The sequence below is a fragment of the Ailuropoda melanoleuca genome, chromosome 4 (assembly GCF_002007445.2).
Source record: "Ailuropoda melanoleuca isolate Jingjing chromosome 4, ASM200744v2, whole genome shotgun sequence".
In the NCBI taxonomy this organism is placed as follows: Eukaryota; Metazoa; Chordata; class Mammalia; order Carnivora; family Ursidae; genus Ailuropoda; species Ailuropoda melanoleuca.
The window spans coordinates 20740202-20758975 of NC_048221.1; the positions used below are offsets into that span (position 1 = coordinate 20740202).

An 18774-nucleotide genomic window follows, 5' to 3' on the forward strand; every position below is an offset into this window, starting at 1 on the left:
GAAGCGCAAAGTGAACAAGACAGACAAAGTCCTGCCCCTGTAGGGCTTACAGCTGAAGACAGAGGTGATCATTAATCCACGAAGCATGCTAATATGTTATCCTTGCCAACCAAGGTCAGTGCCATGCTGAAAGGTCACCAGGCCCAGCCCGGGCATCCAAGGGAGGTTGTCCCAAGCAATCATTCCTTGAACCGAAGTTTTAAGGAAAACTTTCTTCAGGTGAAGGGAGCACCATATGCTAAGGCTCAATGGACTTATTTTGTGACTTCACCTCCGCAGTTCAGTGTGAACTCAGCACTGGGCCGGCTCTGCCTACCTCAGGACCCCAAGCCCAGCAGTTGACATGGGCCTGGCACACAGCAGGTATGAATGGAGATGAAGTGGGGCTGATGAATGAATGAGTGAAAAAGTACCTGCCTACATAGATTAGAAAAAAGTCTGTGTGGTTGAAGCTGAGAGACCCAGGGCAGGGGGGGCATGGCTGGGTGAGATGGAGGGGTTAGCAGGGACCAGACCACTCAGGACCCGGAAATGTGTAAGACAGGGAAAGGTCTCAAGCAGATCAATGTATGTATGTATGTATTTTTCTTACGATTTTATATATTTCTTTGTCAGAGAAAGAGAGCACAAGCAAGGGGAGTGGCAGGCAGAAGGAGAAACAGGCTTCCCGCTGAGTGGGCAGCCTGACATGGGGCTCGGTCCCAGGATTCTGGGATCACGACCTGAGCCGAAGGCAGACACTTAACCAACTGAGCCACCCGGGTGCCCCCAGATCAACGTTTTTAAATGCTGACTCCAGCTCCCGCCGGAGAGTACTCTGTAGGAGTAGGGTGGAAGTAGGGGGAGCAGCCATGTAGGTGAGAGATGAGGGTGGCTTGGACTCGGTGGCAACAGGGAATTTGCAGAGAAGTGAATGGATTATAAAAATATTTAGAGAGTCAGAGGTGGGTGGTGAGGGGTGGGGAGTCTAGGGGCAGAAGCCATGCAGAATGCCACCCAGCTTTCTGGTGTGGATGCCTGGATGGATGGTGGTGGACACCTTCACTTGGGGTGAGCAACAAGAAGGGAAGACCAGGCTTGGTGGTGGAGTGCAGGAGGGGGAGAGAAAGTCATGAGTTCAGTTTGGACATATCAGATTGAGGGACTCTGAGCAAATCAAGCAGGCAGCTTGCTGTATGGGTGGAACTCAGAGCAGGTCTGAGCTGTCCCATGTCCTAGGTGCCATCTGTTTGCACCAGCAGCACAGCCCCCGCCCTCAGGCCATCAGACGCAATACTCTGCAACCTCACCTTCTTTCTGTCCACCCATCCACCACCTTCCACAACCACAGGGTGAGTCAGCCTCTCCTCTTCATCTGTGACATGGGAGCAGTAACGGTATGCAGCTCTTGGGGGGAGTTGTGAGCAGTACTTGAGGTAGGACACAAAAGACATTGAGAGCTGGCCAGGCACTAGTCACTTTTAGCTCTGACCATACCCACAAGCCACACAAATGTATTTCTCGAACCTTCTATGGACGAAGCTTGGTGTTGGCCATCTTCCAACACTCCAGTCTTGATCTTTCCACGCCCCTGCTCAAATGATCTTTAGTGTTTTCCACCCAGAAGATGGGCTCCTTTCAGACCTCTGTGCCAGGCTGGTCAAACCACTTCCGAGCCTCTTTCGCCACCCTCGTCATCAGGTCCTGCTTCCATGACGCAGACAACTGCACCTTCCCTAAGCATGCTTCACACCTACCCAGCCACCTTCTCTCCCTGTCCTTCCTCCTCCCCCGCCCAAGGGCTGCTCTATTTCCCAGGCACCTCCTCCAAGCGCCTTCCGCTAAGCCCGACGGGAGTGAGTTCAGCCTCTCCCAGATTACTACAGCCTCCTCGTGCCCCTCTTTAGCTTCTGACACTCCTGACACTCACTGGGCTTCTTTTGAGTTCTCTGGCTCCTTTTCCCAATGCATCAGCTCACTGAACACAGCGAGGCACTCGAGTTCATCACTGTGTCCTGGTACCTGGCACCATGCCCAACCCACCAAGGGCTGAGTTGATGCTCGTGCAGGAAATCAACAGAACCTCAAATGCAATTTCATGTTGATCCAACTCATCTTCCACAAAGGCCAGAAAACAGACCAGAGGTCATTCTGGCCTGGGGATGATAAACTTTTTCCCAGAAGCTGTTCTGAGAGACAAAGTCCACGACAAGCAAACAGAGATCAAAGTGGCCTCTGGGCCCCCTCACCCCATCAGGGTCATGGCAACCAGCACATCCCACCCAGGCCCACGGAGTGGATTGATTGGGGCCATGTCTGCCCTGTGTACTGTGGCTTATGGGAGACAGGGAGAGTTTGGGCAGAAAAATGAAGGAACTGAAGGTCCTAAAGGGGTCCCTAGGGTTTTCAACTCTGCTTCTCCTTTCTTCCTAATAATGCAGAGGGTATTTCTGTCATTCCATGATAAGCTTGGGCTTTGGAGTCTGAAAGATCTGGGTTTGGAGACCTGTTCTGTCTCCTGCCATGGGACCAATGTCCCAGGGACATCATGAGGATAAAATGAGGCAGCAAAGGGCTTAGATCAATGCAGGGGGTGCGTACTCAGCCCTCCATTATGAAAACACGGTATTCATCTTTGCCTCCCCTTTACCTGCTAGGCATCCCTGCCCAGGTGGAGGGACGATGAGGTTACTTCTATTCTTTCCAAATCTGGATGCAAAGGTTCAGAGGGATGAAGCGACTGTCCTTAAAGCACACGGGCCACCCGTTATGCAGCCCCAGGACTGGCCAGACGGCCTGTGGCAGAACCGCCACTAGGGTTGGCGCGGCTGGAGACGCGGGCGTGGGCAGACACTTGGTGAGCTGCCCTATCTGCCGCCCCGGCCAGACTGGGACTGCGAGAAGTTCGCTGATACTTAAAGAATTTCGAAAGTAACACCTAACGAACTTCAGAAGTTCACTTTTAACTGTGGCTTCTTGACACATGTCACCATATTACTGGTGTGGCCTGCGCCAGACCCAGGATTAGATGGGCCATCGGGGTCTTCGCCCTTCACGTCAGCTAAGTGCGGCTCCATACAAAGGGGCTCAGTCTGAGTCTTGTCAGGAGTTGACACAGCTGGGAATCCCCCCCGAGGAGAAAGACTTCACTCCTAAATTTTGATTCCCCCCAATTGTAATATTTGCCTTCACCTTGTCTAATGTTTAATCCATGTTTATCCAGCACTTTATTGATTAACAGTCTAAGCGAAGTGACGAGGGAACAGGAGCCTTGAGACTATGGACGGCACCATGGGGCTGCGGGCGCTACTGTGCGTGTACCTGGCCTCCCTCCTCGTCCTGCAGGCCGTGCCCACTCAGGGTTCACCCACAGGCAGGCCCAGAGTCAGCAAGGTATGTGGGTAAACTCTTAGGCCAGAAACAAGCAGCTGGGCCAGAATGCGCCCAGGAGGGACACAAGACCCCAGGGCCCGGGGCCACCCCCACCCACCCTGACCACTGCTGACTGGAGAGGTGGTGTCCAAGCAGCAAGGGGGAGGTGAGATTGAGGGGTAGAGGACACAGACTGTGTCCCACTCCCACCCCTGAGCAGATAAGCTATGGTCCCCTGCACATTCCTGCTCACACTCATCCCGGTTTTGTTTTACAGAAGCGACAGACTGTGGACACAGTGAGTGAGAGTCTCTGCAGAGGGGTCTGTGGTGGGGCCATATTACAGCCTGTTTTCCCCCGTGCTTCAGGGGTAGCCCTTCTAACAGCGCCCTGGGCAGAGGGACTCAATTTCCCAGAAACGGGGGCTTGCACACCCCACTGCACGGTCTCCGACAGAGAGGATAGAATGGGTCTTCCCAGGTGATCTGGTCTGTTCTTTGGGCCCCTGGCCTCTGAGCTGGGTGCCGAGCCCCTACACAACACGGGAGTCTCTTACTGGCTCAGAGACCCCCCCCCCCAGCCACAGCTCCCTCACATCTTGCTCTAGGCCGTCGACGGCGTGACCATCCGGAGTTTGAAAGTCAACTGCAAAGTCACCTCTCGCTTTGCCCACTATGTCATCACCAGCCAAGTGGTCAACAATGCCGACAAAGCCAAGGAAGTAGCCTTCGATGTGGAAATCCCCAAGACGGCCTTCATCAGTGATTTTGCCATGTGCGTGCCCTGCCTGACTCCCACACCCAGAGCTGTCCCTTCATCAGACCCAGCCCCAAGCCATGGCTCCACGTGGCCAGACAGTGCAGACCATCTCCTTCTTTCCGGAAGGGCCGTAGGCCAGCTCTGGCTCAGAAGGGATGAGCAAACCACTTAGGTCTGTTCTGGGCTCCCATCTTGGAGAGCGAAGTGGGGCCTTGGACAGTATGTTTTCAGCATAGGGCCCAAGGAGCGAAGGCTGGCACCTGGGATCTCTTGTTGGATTCTGTGGCTGTGGCTGCCCCCCTCACTGATGTGGGGCCCCTGAACAACTCTGTGGGCAGTGGGAGGTGGCTGGAGATGCCTTCAATGAGCACGCGCCAGGACAGGGCCTTCTCAGGGTCTGGGCTGGGAGCGCCTGTGGCATGAAGGACGTGAGTGGTTGGGGGCAGGGGCACTTCCCCTGAGGGCTGCTTCCTCCCTGTAGCACAGCAGATGGAAACGCATTCATCGGGGACATAAAGGACAAAGTGTCCGCATGGAAACAGTACCGGAAAGCCGCTGTCTCCGGAGAGAATGCCGGCCTTGTCAGGTGAGTTCTGGGCCATGCTGCCTCAGTCTCTGGTGCCGCCCTCCCCAGCCAGGACAGACCTGAGGGCTGCAAGCTGGCCTTGGCTGGGGAACAGCTCCAGGCTAATGGGAAGGGAGCAAACTTCCTGAACCCAAATGCCAGTACAAGTGCACTGGACAGGGCTGAGGCCGACCTGCTTACCTCCCAGACCAGCCTCTGAGAGAAGGGGGTCCTATCCTTGGGCCCTGACCCTGACCCTGACCAGCCAGCTAAGACAAGGGTGAAGGGCCAGGAAACCCGGGAGTAGCATGAATGTAAGAGAAACTAATTCTGAGAGCCATGCTTCAGGTGACAAGGACCCACGCACACTCACCATTTGTCTGTCTCTCGTGGGCGATGGCGGTATGTCCAGGGCCTCGGGGAGGACAATGGAGCAATTCACCATCCACCTCAACATCGGGCCCCGGAGCAAGGCCACGTTCCGGCTGACCTACGAGGAGGTGCTGAAGCGCAGACTCAAGCAGTACGACATTGTCATCAAAGTCAAGCCCAAGCAGCTTGTGCAGCATTTCGAGGTAGATCGCAGGTGACCGTTTGCAAGGGCGCCGCTCGGGAGCAGGGCTCCTGCCTCTCTCTCACTGGGGCTCCGAGCCCAGCTCAGGGCACCCGTGTGCCAGCCCAGGCCTGAGCACACAGCAAGGGGACTGACTCCTTGGGAGGGTTCTAGCGGGCTCTTCCTGGACAGGGAGCTACCAGCCTCTTCCTCCTCTCTGAGCCTTGGCTCACTCATCTGTTAAATGGGGCTTCTTGCATGTCCCAGAGCTGCCACAAGGATCACGAGGGATATTGAACACCCAGGTCATTGGTAGACCAGAAAATCTCGGGCAGCCGAAGGGGCTGTGATTGTCGCTGGCACCTCAGTGGCGGCCAGCTGGAGGGGCCCAGGCATGCACACCTTCATTTGGCCTATATTTTTGGGGTGCCCACCACATGCCAGGCCCTGTGAGGAGGGCTAGGTGGGTACAGCACACAGTGGGTGGCCAGGACACAAGTTGGCTCTTGGCTGAGTCTTGATGGTGGCCTCAATGGGAGCCTGGGGGCTTCAATGATGCAGATCGACGTGGACATCTTTGAGCCTCAGGGGATCAGCAAGCTGGATGCCCAGGCCTCCTTCCTCTCCAAGGAACTGGCAAGCCAACTCATCAAGAAGTCCTTCTCAGGGAAAAAGGTGCGTGGGATGGCTAGGAGTAGTGGCGGGACTTCGGGACTTCTCAGCCTGGCTCAACCCCTCACGAAGTGTCCGGGCTTGGCCTGGGCACCAGGCAGAGGCTGAGGGGTGCCCTAGTGAGGGACAGAGGCATTTTGTGGCTGGTATTCCAGGGAACTTGGTACCCCTGGTTCTCAGAGCAACTTAGCAAAAGCCTGCGTGCCAAGGCTGGGGAAGCGCCCGCGCTGCTTGGCATGGTCTGGGGTGAGCTGCTCACTTGTTTGAGCTTCAGTTTCCTCGTTGCTGTGTCACACCCACAGGAAAGCGTTCAGGGAAATGCAGGGCACACGAAGAAATCTCAGATGGTGTTGCAGTTAGGATCGCAAGCTCCAGGGCTCTAGGGAACAGAGCTCAGTTTGGGAAGGCCTTTGGTCTACCTCACCACTTACCACTTGTCACGCACCTCCCATTTGCGGGAACTCCTGAAGTCTCCTGCTTGCCCCTTCCCCAGGTCCTGGTGGAGTGTGGCATTATGGGTGGGTGATACTCAGCCAGGGCCCAGCTTCCTAACTTGCCCTCAACTAGAACCAGGAACAAACCCTTTAGCTCCCTCCTACCTTTGGTAGTGACACCATCATAATTCATATGAAGGAAATGTTTCTTATAGTTTTGCAGGGGTTCTTTTTTTAAAAAAGTAGGATACCCAGAGTGTTAGCAAACGTGCTTACTTTTACTAGGGGACCGAGGGGTGGGTCTGTGTCTTCCTAACCATCCTTTCCAAGTTTTGGAGGGAGGTTTTGATGAGTGTCTCTTACTTTTATAACAAACACATAAATGAAAAGTAAAAATTTTAAAGTATTTAAGGAAAGAGTGGAAAGTTACAAGACTAGAAAAGTATCGAGTAAAAACCGTCCCTAATTTCCCCAAGCACCAATGCCACGTCGACCCAGACCTTAGCTTCCACCCGGGTCCTTCCTCCCAGCCTCCGCTCTCGGTCTACCAGCGGGAGGTGGGGGGTGGGTCTGTTTCCAGCACAGTGTTGTGGCCTTGCTTTTTTACTCCACGGTTTGAGTTGACCGATGTCTCTTGTTCTCATACTGCTATTATTTTGTACCCAAAGTGGTGACGCTTGTTGTAGAAAAGCCCAGTGATTCCGAAGCATATACACAAAGAAACAGGTCTTCTCTCCTACCACCTTATAGGTGTGTGCTCTCAGAAGCAGGGAGAAGGGCCCTTCAGACTCATTTCTATGCCCTTGCATAACACACACACACACACACACACACACACAAACTTATGTTGTCTTTGCAAACACCCGGACCACAGCCGCACTAAGCCAGTAATGCCTCACACCCTCCTCCTTTCCAGGGTCACGTGCTCTTCCGCCCCACTGTGGGTCAGCAGCAATCCTGCCCCACGTGCTCCACATCCTTGCTGAATGGGGACTTCAAGGTGACCTACGATGTCAATCGAGACCAACTCTGTGACCTCCTGGTAAGCCCGAAGCTTCTGGCCTGAGACTCAGAGGCCAGGCAGGGGTGCTTGTGACAAGGGCCTCACTTGTTCCCTTGTGTTTCAGGTTGCCAATAACCACTTTGCCCACTTCTTTGCACCCCAAAACCTGACGAACCTGAACAAGAACGTGGTTTTTGTGATTGACATTAGCACCTCCATGGAAGGGCAGAAAGTGAAACAGGTCAACTGTGGCTTTAAGCAGTTCTCCCAGCAATAGCTTCTCCAGCCCCAGCCCCCACCCCACGCTGGTGCTGTCCCAGAGTCTGGGTTTGGGGTTTCTGCTCCTGGTCGGAGGCAGGGTGGTTTGACAGGGAATCCCAGCAGTTGGGGGCTCTGGCATCAGCCACGTCCTCACTGTACCACCGTGTCAAGTGGATTCCCTTCTCCTCAGTAGCACAGTGGGTTGCCCGTGGGGTCGTGGGTCTAGCGATGGGGGGTACACTGAACGTGCCAGGGGCAATCATGGCTGTCCCCGGACAGGTGTCTGGCAGCAGGGACAGCCCACTGCCCACAATGCTCTGAGAGCCACAGTTCTGCCAGCAAAGTTTTAGAAACTCTTTCTTGATTCTGCTCTGGTCATTTCTTCTCCCCATGCGGGGTCCTCTTGCCTTCTCTATCCCTCATCCACCCCTGGGGCTCCATAGAGCACTCCTCTCCTGGCACCACCTGGCTGTCCTGTCCATCCCCTCCCATCTGTCCTCTGTGTGCCTCTGTCCTGTGGATCTCTCAAATGGGTATCTGGAGCAGACAGGAGGCACTCTCCCAGGGCCATGTCCCTCCACTGACTGTCCTGTCATTACAGACCAAGGAGGCGCTCCTTAAAATCCTGGGGGACATACGGCCAGGGGATTATTTCGACCTGGTCCTCTTTGGGTCTGAAGTGCAATCCTGGAGGGGCTCGCTGGTGCAGGCGTCCCCCGCCAACCTGCGCGCAGCTCAAGACTTCGTGCGGCGCTTCTTCCTGGCTGGGGGTAAGGGCAGGGGTCTCGAGTCACTCTGGCGTCGCCTCCATCCCCTTGGAAGGAGGGCGTACACCAGCCTCCTTTCCTTCCTTTGCAGCCACAAACCTGAATGGAGGTTTGCTCCGGGGAATTGAGATCTTGAACCAAGCTCAGGGGAGCCTCCCCGAACTCAGCAACCACGCCTCCATTCTCATCATGTTGACAGATGGCGAGCCCACAGAGGGTGAGCACCTCAAGGCCTGTGCTGGGAGGTGGTGATCTCTTTGTTATGGAAGGTGTTCAAGCTGTGCTTTGAAAGCCAACCGCTGGAGATGCCACAGGGGGTGCAGAAAGGCTCCGGGCAAAGTCCAGCCCTGATCTAGACAGAGTTCAGACCATAACGTCTGCGGGAGTTACAAGGCATACTTCTATGCTGAGCTGGGCAGTTGGGGGAGTATCTGTATGACACAGGGTTACGCAGATCCCAGGATGATAGGTGGGATTCCCAGGTTGAGTTTAATGAACTATGTATTCAACACCACCTGCGTGCCAAGCATAGGACTAGGGACCAAGAAGAGATACCGAGAGGACATGATTCTTTTCTGTCCTTGAGGAGCACAGGATCCACTGGGGTGGCAGACCCAGGAGCAGTTGCTCTGTTGAGGGCCCTGAAAGAACAGGGCCACTGGATCAGGGGCGTCTGGCCCAGGCAAGGTCCCAGGAGGCCTCCTGGAGGCGGTGACCCGTGAGCTCAGGCTGGAAGGAGGAGAAGGGAAGCAGGAAGGGATATCTGACAGAGGGAGCAGCTTGGGCAAAGAAAAAAGGTGTGTACAATGGCAGGGCCTGCCTGAGAACAGCAGGCATGTGCCGACTAGGTGGAACAAGGGTGGGAAGGTCGGCAGGGCCCTGCAGGCCATGACAATGACCTACGGGAGGGTTTAGAGCAGAGTCCTGTCTGCTCATGATGGATCCATATAGATGGGCAAGTTCGCGAGGGGCTGTTAGGAGTTATTGTGGTCGCCCACTGAGCCAGCGGGAGACGTTGCCTCACGACGCTGGTGGGGACAGGAGATAGGTGGGGGTCTGACATAGGAGGCCTGGCCCCCAGGGAGTGTGCCCTAAAGCCCCCTTGTGCCCTACATGCCTGTGAGTCGGTATCCCGGCACTGCCTGGGTGTGTGGCTGCAGGGGTGACAGACCGTTCCCAAATCCTCAAGAACGTCCGCAACGCCATCCGGGGCAGGTTCCCGCTCTACAACTTGGGCTTTGGCCACGACGTGGACCTTAACTTCCTGGAGGTCATGTCCATGGAGAACAACGGACGGGCCCAGAGAATTTACGAGGACCATGACGCTACCCAGCAGCTGCAGGTCTCCCCCCACCCCCTTCCCCCACAACCCGCCACCAACGGCAGGCCGTGGGCAGCCCGGCCTTGGCAGCCCATCCACCCAGAGGAGCAGATAAAGCTCTAGAAGGTGGTTTGAATCAGCTGCGTGACCTTAAACCAGTTACTTAACTGCTATGAGCTTGCAATTCCATCTGCAGAGTGGGGGTCCCAACACCCCACTTTGTGAGCGCATTTCCCCATTGGGTGCTCGGGGTGACTCATCAGCTCTGAGGTTGTGCCCCCCCTCTGCCTGCAGGGTTTCTATGACCAGGTAGCCAACCCGCTCCTGGTGGACGTGGAGCTGCTCTACCCGCCAGACACCGTCTCAGCCCTGACCCAGCACCGTCATAAGCAGTACTACGAAGGCTCAGAGATCATGGTGGCAGGACGCATCGCTGACCACAAACTGAGCAGTTTCAAGGCTGACGTGCTGGCCCGTGGGGTAAACGGTGGGCTATGGAGGGGGGGAGGTCTGGCAGCATGCAGAGGCTCCAAATCCACGCCTATGCTCCTCCCTGCTTCCCCCCACCCCCGTCTCTTTCCTCAGAGGGCTGTCCCCACCCTTGCACCATGCCACCCCCTCCCCATCCCAGGCCTGAACATTCCCGCATGCAGACATCCCCGGGGTGGGCTGCAATGGGACCAAAATGGCCTGATTTGTTGTAGGCCCTTGACCAAAAATGAATCACCTGTTACTCCTTACCTGGTTCCCCGCCAAGGGACGAGAGCGAGAGGCCAGCCTCTTCTTTCTCACCTGACAGCTTTTCCCGAACACTTCTTTGCACCCAGCTTTGTGCCACAGTGCAGCGCGTGTGTGCGTGTGCACGCCGAGGGGGTCGCAGGCGTTTCAGACCCGGACCTGACCGCGGGGTGACGACTCACGCCTTGCGGTGCGGTCAAGGGTTCAGAACCGGGGCTTTGAGTAAGGAAAGCTGAGCTGGGCCCTGGCTCCGCCCTCACCAGCTGGGTGACCTGCAGCGAACAGGTCCGGCTCTCCGGGCCTCAATGTCCCTCTCTGTAGCACAGGGTACCAGCGCACTGGATCTCGGCACCGTGTCGCGCAGTGCCCGTGTGCGGGGCGCCCCCAGCGGGCGAGTCCCAGCTCCTGAGGCTTGGGAGAGAGTAGTGTTTGTGTGGGGGACGTGGTGGGCCTTTAGAGGAGTGGAACAGGGTGGAAATAGCTGGCGGCTTGATGGCAGCCCCCAGAGAGAGTAACTTCGGGGGGGCAGGGCGGCGCAGTGGACGAACCTCAGAGACCGGGCACAGGGGGCCCCTGGGAGCCTGGAGCGCCGGCCAGTGGTGGTGCTCCTCACAGCGCGTGGCCCCTCTCCCCCTCGCGACCCTCAGGAGGGCCAAGAATTCAAGACGACCTGCCTGGTGGACGAGGAGGAGATGAAGAAACTGCTCCAGGAGCGGGGCCACATGCTGGAGAACCACGTTGAACGCCTCTGGGCCTACCTCACCATCCAGGAGCTGCTGGCCAAGCGGTAGGACCTGGGCGGGGGCTTGGACACCGGGGCCTCTGGACCAATGAGGGGAACGGAGAAGGGGTGCTTCTGGGCCTTCGAGGTGGGGAGCAGGTCAGATGCACTGGCCTTCAGCTTCGCACGGGGTTAACATCAACCCGTTAGTCCACAGTGTGGCCGGGCCACGGTTTGTCCATGCCAAGCGGCCAGGCAGGGGGAGGCTACCCTTTCCGTGGGGCTGCCGTGTCCAGACACGCTCGGCTCATCCCCACACCCTGCAGGGCAGTTTCCTGGTTATCTCCATTTCACGGTGAGCACGCCGAGGTGCAGAGATGTTAGACCACTCGCCCAGAATCTCACAGCCGTGCAGTTCTCTGCGTCTCTCTAGGGCACGGTCCCAGCCCTGCCACATCGCCAGGTTTCCCCGTGTGAGGGCTTTAAGTCACGAGGTCCTTGAAGGCAGCCACGGAACAGGGGCACTACAGGTGCCCCACACCTATTTGCTGAATGAGGGAGTGAGTGAACAAATGGGCAGAAAAGGGCCAGGGAGTGCGAGTCTGCTGTTGTCCAGGCTGCAGGACTTGGAGCCCGTGTGTGTCTCTCAGGATGAAGCTGGAGGGGAAGGAGAAGGCCGACTTGACGGCCAAGGCCCTGCAGATGTCGCTGGCCTACCAGTTCGTGACCCCGCTGACGTCCATGACCATCAGGGGCATGGTGGACCAGGACGGCCTGGAGCCCGTCATTGACAAGCCCCCCGAGGGTATGTGTTCTGGAAAGGGCCAGGCTGGGGGTCTAGGGAGGCTTCTGAGGCCAAAAACATCCTGGGCTTTAATTCTCTTCCCCTTCTCTCCCTTCCAGATTCTCTGCCCTTGGGTGAGTTTTTAAATCATGCTGCTTTTCAGCAGCTCGTGGTCCAGCCTCCAGGCACCGGACTCCCTCCTCCACATCCCCCACCCCTTCACCACAAACTGGCTGTTGCCCCCTGTGCGCCTGGGGAGCCCCTGTGTGGCCTACATCCAGGCCTCTGGGCCAGGTGGCCCAGGTGGGGGGTAGGGGGCAAAGAGCCCAGGAAGGCTGGGATCCCAGGAGGAGGGTCGGCCAAGGCCTGATTGGCCTCTGGGCCCAGGGTGCTCTTGGGGAATGAGGCGCGTGCCTCTCAGGTGGGGTGGTGAGGGTGATGCTGTCCTCTGTCGTTGTCCTCTACAGAGATGCTGGGAAACAGAAAGAGTAAGTGGCCGCATCCCGCCGACATACATCTCTACCTCTCTCCTCCCCACGCGCTGTCCCTCAGGCTGTGTGTTCCATCCCAAGCAAAGCCCCTACTTTCCTGAGGAGGAAATGACAGACAGCGGAGGTTTCCTCACTGCCTCTCACTGGGACCCTCAGAACGGCCCCCTGACCGGGCCTGGCATCCCTTCTGCCCCCAGCTCCACCAGGTCCCCATGGAAGGAGACAGACGGGGGGGGGGGTCAGCACACCCAGAGGCATCAGAGGCTCGGGGGCCACTCCTGCTCTGTGGCTTCAGGCCTGTGCCTGGGTGGAGGGGCCTGGGAAGAGGAGCCAGCAGCCCCAGGGGAGCAGGGTGCCATCCTCCTAAATGCCGTTCACTCCCCGCCAGCGTTCATGCTGTCGGCTCTGCAGCCTTCCCCGACTCGATCCAGTTCCAACATCCAGCAGTTGCCAAACCAAGTGACTGGAGGTGAGTCCTGGGGAGGGTCTGAGGGACACCCCTGCCTTGCTTCTGGCTGGCCCCAGCCCACCTGCCCGATGCCCAATCTAATGGACTCCATGCTATGCCCCCAGTGGACACCGATCCCCACTTCCTCATCCACGTGCCCCAGACGAAGGATACTCTGTGCTTCAATATCAATGAGGAGCCCGGTGTGGTCCTCAGCCTGGTACGGGACCTGGACACAGGTACGGGTGACATCACGCCCTCCACCACACGGGGTGGGCCCTGGACTCCCCCATCTTCCATGTGCAGCCGTGGACAGGACAGTGCCGTGGCCTCCACTTCCCACAGCCTCTGTGCCCCAGTCACCCGGCTGGGCTCAGCCTGCCTCCTTCTCTTTCATCTACCTGCCTAGGCCCCAGGTGGCACCTGCTTCATGGACGTGTGACCTGTGCAGGCACACGGGACCCTATGTTTAGAAGGGCCCATGCTCAGTTTAATACTCTGCTCTGGTCGTCTTGAAATTCTTAACATTTTTTTGAACAAGGGGCCCCTCACTTGCATTTTGTACCCAGTTCTGCAAGTTACATAGTGATCCTGCCTCAGCCCCCCGATGGAGCCTCTCAGTCCACCCCCAGCGGTGCTCAGGTGGTAAAATGACTCCCTGTCCGTCTGTGGGCCACTCTCTCTCCCTCCTCCCAGTCCAGTCAGGCCATCTGCAAGGGTTTGCTGAGCACCTCCTCCAGCTTACGGGTGCAGGAGGGACTGAGCCGAAGTCCCTGTTCTTGTGGAGTTTAGCGAAGGGAAACAGGCAAACAAATTCTCAGATGACATGCTGTGTTGGCGTAGTGAGGACAAGGAGGGGGCTTTGGGACCACTCAGGTCACAGGAGGCCTCTGTGACCTGCTCCTGTGTCAGGGATTAGGACCACAGAGAAGGAGCAGACCAAGTCCTATCCTTGGGGTGATAAGACCCAGAATGTCCCAGAAGCAAGGGCTAAGTAGCAGGTAGTTAGTGTGGTGGGAGGAGAGGGGCAAGGAGAGGTGTTGTGTGGCCTCTGCTCCTCCTGAAAGCCCCCCTTGGGAGGTGAGACCCTCCAAGCCAGTGTGGCACGGGTGGAGTGTGGGTGTCTCCCAGGAGGGACGCACGGTGTGAGCCAAGGCAGGCTGGCAGGCATCTAGCCAGAGCTGGCCCTTCCCTGACTCGGATGGCTCCTCACCCTACTGCAGGCTTCTCCGTGAATGGGCAGCTCATTGGCAACAAGGCCAGGAGCCCTGGGCAGCAAGAGGGCACGTATTTCGGGCGGCTGGGGATCTCGAACCCTGCAACGGGCTTTCGGCTGGAAGTGACTCCTCAGAACATAACGCTGAACCCTGGCTCGGGTGGACCCGTGTTCTCCTGGAGGGACCAGGCTTCACTGCGGCAGCACGAGTAACCAGGCTGGCGCCGGGGCCCGGGGCGGGGAGGGGGGGAAGGCAGTGCAGGGGTGGGGAGGGATAAGGCACGAAGCCCTAGAGCCAGCTCAGCTGCCTGAGCTTGCTGGGCCCCAGTCCCCTGAGCCACGTCAGTGAATGACATCCATGTGACCTCCCGCCCATTGCTCTCTGTTCCCGGACCCGTGCTCCCGGCCTGGCTGCCTGCACATCTGGGCTTCCCGGACCCATGCTCCAGGCCTGGCTGCCTGCACACCTGGGCTTCCGCGGTGCCCTTGCCCTGCAGTCCATTCCCATTGCCACCAAACAAAGCTGACTCACCTCCTTGGCCCAGCTCAAAGGCCACCTGTTCCCTGAAACCCACCTCGTCTCTTCTCTGCTAAACTCGAGTTCTCCAGGCTTCTCTTTCAGCTTCTGTCTTAGCATGCCTTGTGTTGTGCTTGTTCCTTCTTCCACTCATTCACTCACCAAACTCTGCCAAGTACCAGAGCTGATGCTCGGCGGCAGAGTTATAGGAAGAAGTGGGCAGAGTCTGCCGTGGAGGACACAGATGAGAGAGTAGCAGTCAAAGAACACAGACTTTGATATTAGACAGGATGGAGTCCAAGTCCTTGCTTTACTGCTTACCAGCTGTGTGACACTGGGCAAATTCCTTACCCTCTCTGAGCCTTGCACGATCCGAGTGAGAAATGAATGATGCAGCTTTTATGGAGGGCTTGGCACAGGGCTTGGCACACTGTAAGCGCCCCCCTCCCCACAATAGCAGCATGTGAGACGGAGCTTGTAGCAGGTAACATACCGCCATCTGGGAGTGAGGGGGTGTGGGAGCTCATGAGAGCTGGAACCAGGAGGACGAGGGCAGCTGAATGGAGAGGGGTGCCATGCAGCTGCACCTGCCCTCACGGCCGCCCGGCCCTGCAGGGTGGTAGTGACCATCAACAGGAAGAGAAACCTGGTGGTGTCTGTGGAGGATGGGGGCACTTTTGAGGTTGTCCTGCACCGGGTGTGGAAGGGGAGTGCCGTCACCCAGGACTTCCTGGGCTTCTATGTGCTGGACAGTCACCGGATGTCGGCGTGGACACATGGGCTGCTGGGTATGACCGGCCTGGCAGGCAGAGCTGGGCGGTGTGCGGCGGCAGCCAGTGGGCTCACCATGGGTCAGACTTGCAGCTGGGCACCGGGGTGGGCCCTCCCCCAACTTGGCCATCGAGGCTCAGAGCTCCAAAGAGGGCTTGTCCTGGCGAGGGTCTTGTTCCTCAGAAAACCTGTGATCAAACACAAGGGGAAACTAAAGCTTAAGTGGGGGTGAGCAAGGGGAGGTCTGAGTAGCAGAAAGCTGCAAACAGACCAGGTCCCTGAGACCTCCTGGGAGGGGTGAGTCATTGGCCACACCACTTCTCCTCATGGCCTTCCTGCAGACACTACTGTCTGTGGGCACCTACCCCTCCGACCCCTCTTCCCCACCAGATTCTTTGGGAATTGGTCCATAAAGGTAGGACATACCACCACCTGCCAATATATCTGCTTCTCTATAGCAGGTGAGTGAAAGGTGGTTTTCAATGCCAAAACGTATCAGACATAGTCACCCCTCAGGAAAAAGCATGCCAGCAGCTCTCTAACCTCCAGTGAGCACCTGCTGAGTACGAGGGCCCCCCAGTGGTAACTGCTTTTGTTACCTTTCCAGGACAATTCTTCCACCCCTTTGATTATAAAGTGTCTGACCCCCACCCAGGCTCCGACCCCACGAAGACAGATGCCACAATGGTGGTGAAGGGCCACCAGCTGACGGTCACCAGGTAGGTGGTCTGCTCTCTCAGTATGTCTGCCCTTGGCGTTCCCATCATTGGTCAGGGATCCAGGTGCTACATGGGGGACTGGGCTTCTGGGGGTGGGGGTGCAGCCCTGCTGGGTCCAAAAGGTAACCCCAGCTTTTTGCACCTCCCCAGGGGCTTGCAAAAAGACTACAGCAAGGACCCCCAGCACGGGGCTGAGGTGACCTGCTGGTTTGTCCACAATAATGGTGCGGGGCTGATTGACGGTGTTTATACTGACTATATCGTCCCTGACATCTTCTGAGCCCCTAGCCAGCACACCTGTCCTTTCTTGAGACCATGGCAGAGGAGGATAGCATCTGACCTGCTTCCCGTGTCACACCTCCCTGGTCAAGCTGATCGACTGTGTCAAATCCCCCATGACTTTCAATAAAGAGAGGCTATGTCCACCCAGGCTGGCTGCTTTTTGGGAGGGATGGTGGCCAGGAGGCAACCCAAGATACTGCCGCTCAGAGGGCTCTGGGGTCACGGCAGACCTGGAGGCCACAAAGGGGCCTATGCCAACTCTGCCCCCACCTCACCCTGTTCACGGCAGCTGCTCGATCCTATGCCCACTGAGCGCCTGGAGTGCCCCCTGCACACAGCTCCCCTCATGGACACTGGCAGCTTCTACAGGCACTGTTCTGTGTCTTCATGGAATTAACTAAATGTATGCTCCCCACAGCCCTAAGGGATACCTGTGTCACGCCCATTTACAGCCAAGGAAACGGAGGTTTGGTGACTTGTCCGAGATCACTCATGAGTGCCAGAGCTGGGATTTGAACCCATGCTGTCTGGTGTCAGCATCTGTGTGCCTAACCCCCCATGTGGATCCTCCCATCAGGCTGGGCAGTGGATCACAGCCTGCTGGGATTTGGTTCTAGCTATTCCAAAGCATCACTTAAAATGCACCTGTGAAAGGAGCATATGAAATCAAAAGGGATCTGGGGTCCCAAAGAAGTCCTGCCGGGAGCTGGATGCTACAGCCGCTGGGCACAGGGCCTCCGGAGGCAGTTCCAGGGCCCTCCCCCTCAGCTCGCCTTTCCAGCTGCGGGTTTGCAATTCCAGCTGTGGGAGCCGGAATAGTTCCCAAAGGCAGAGACGGCCACTCCCCAGAAGCGGTACTTTCGGGGAGCCCATTGCCTCCTCATGCTGAGGCCTGGAATGATCCCTTCAGGGCTCCTTCCCCGGGTTTCCCCTCAGGGCCCATTTCAAGTGCAGTGTCCCAGGGTGCAGCGAGGTGAACCTGTCTGCACCGTGGGGAGCCGCTGGACCTCGGGTGAAGGTTGATGGGCCTCTCCTTTCCAAAGCTTTCTCCTTCTTCTCTGCTGGCTTTCCATCCAGTTCCTACCACAACAGGGACCCATGAGGACCCAGGTCGATCACACAAATGCTGAGCTCCAGGGCTGCCCCAGGCCCAGGGAACACAGGGCCCTCAGTGGCGGGCGGGGGGTGGCCAACAGCGTTGCAGAGACCAGCACCGTCTGGAGCCTCCTGGGCTCCTCAAGGGAGAAGCTGCCAGATGGCTAGTTGCCCGCCCTGAGCAAGGCCTTCCTGAAGAGTGGGAAAGCCGTGAGCCCGAAGAGCTCTTAGAGTCCACCTAATTCTCAACTCGGCATGTGACTCTGGGTCCCTCCAAGTCCCCAGCTGTCCCTCCAGTGTCTGCTGAGCAGCCTCGGAAGTCCTATGTCAAGTTGTCCCTCCCACTAAACTCCAAGTCGTTGGGGGTGAGGAGGCACCTAGAGGAAAGGGCTGAGGAAGCGCCAAAGGCGGCCGCAGGGCCCCGAGGAGCCACTGGGCAATGCTGGTTAGACGACCGTTCTGCCACGGCCCCTGTCAGCCCGTGGTCAGCGACCACGGGCACGGAAAAGCACCACATGAATGAGATATCCTGGGAGCCAGGCACCCGGCGGCCAGGCTGCAAGGCTGGGTGGCAGCTCTGAGAGGGGTCCCCTGTCTGCTCCCAGGGATCGGCAGCGGGGGCGGGTCCCAGTCAGGCCCTGAGATTGGCGCCAGGCGGCAGTGGGGGTGCATAAGGATTCCAGAGGCCTGGGGGGCACAGGCACCCCAGCAAGCCTGCTGCATGGGTAGTGGCCCCCTCCGTGGTTGCTTCATTTGGTCCAATATCGTCTTGTCGACGCAGCCACGCTCCATCATTGCTTCTGAGGCTCCTGCCACTTCCAACCACTAGCCCACTTCTTCCTCGTGGCTTCTGCTGCCTCATGGAGACTTCTTTCTGCCTTCTCGCTCTCTTTTTGCTCCCAGCAGTCAACTCTCTCTGTACCATTCATAGTTGGGTGCGGAGCTTTTAACCAAGGCCACAGGACACCATGAATCAGCTGCCCTGTGCTCGGGCAGCCTCCTCGACAGTATTCAGTGGTGGCCCCGTGGGAGGGTCACTGGGTTACTTTACTCATAAGCACATGTGTATGGCAGGCAGATGGCTGCCACTCTGGAAGGTCTAGGGACTGCCAGGCCCTGGGGTGGCCCAAGAGAGGCCTGAGCTCTGCCTCCGAAGCTCCCATTGTCCCGGTAGCCAGAGCTCCAGCCTGGCTGGAGACTCTTAGGGGAATGCTTCTCCAGGAGGTGGGGGCAGCTGAGCCCCTGGCCGGCCCTTGGAACACAGGGATGAACATGTGACCTGGCCTGGCCGTCCGGGAGCTGAGTC

The 18774-nt window shown here is 57.6% G+C and overlaps 1 protein-coding gene across 1 annotated transcript; it reads left to right on the forward strand.

Annotated features, from left to right (window-relative positions):
• Positions 1-247: 247 nt before the first annotated feature.
• On the forward strand, positions 248-16516 carry ITIH1 (inter-alpha-trypsin inhibitor heavy chain 1). The gene is made up of 23 exons (XM_002918990.4): positions 248-363; positions 3203-3372; positions 3629-3649; positions 3959-4125; positions 4592-4696; positions 5088-5250; positions 5790-5903; positions 7251-7376; positions 7462-7578; positions 8200-8368; positions 8457-8582; positions 9526-9707; positions 9981-10166; positions 11072-11211; positions 11796-11950; positions 12049-12063; positions 12397-12417; positions 12809-12889; positions 12994-13107; positions 14092-14293; positions 15217-15389; positions 15980-16091; positions 16242-16516. Exons 2-23 carry the CDS (start codon positions 3259-3261, stop codon positions 16369-16371), a joined length of 2733 nt encoding a protein of 910 aa, XP_002919036.1. The 5' UTR covers positions 248-363; positions 3203-3258; the 3' UTR covers positions 16372-16516.
• The last annotated feature ends 2258 nt before the right edge of the window (positions 16517-18774 follow it).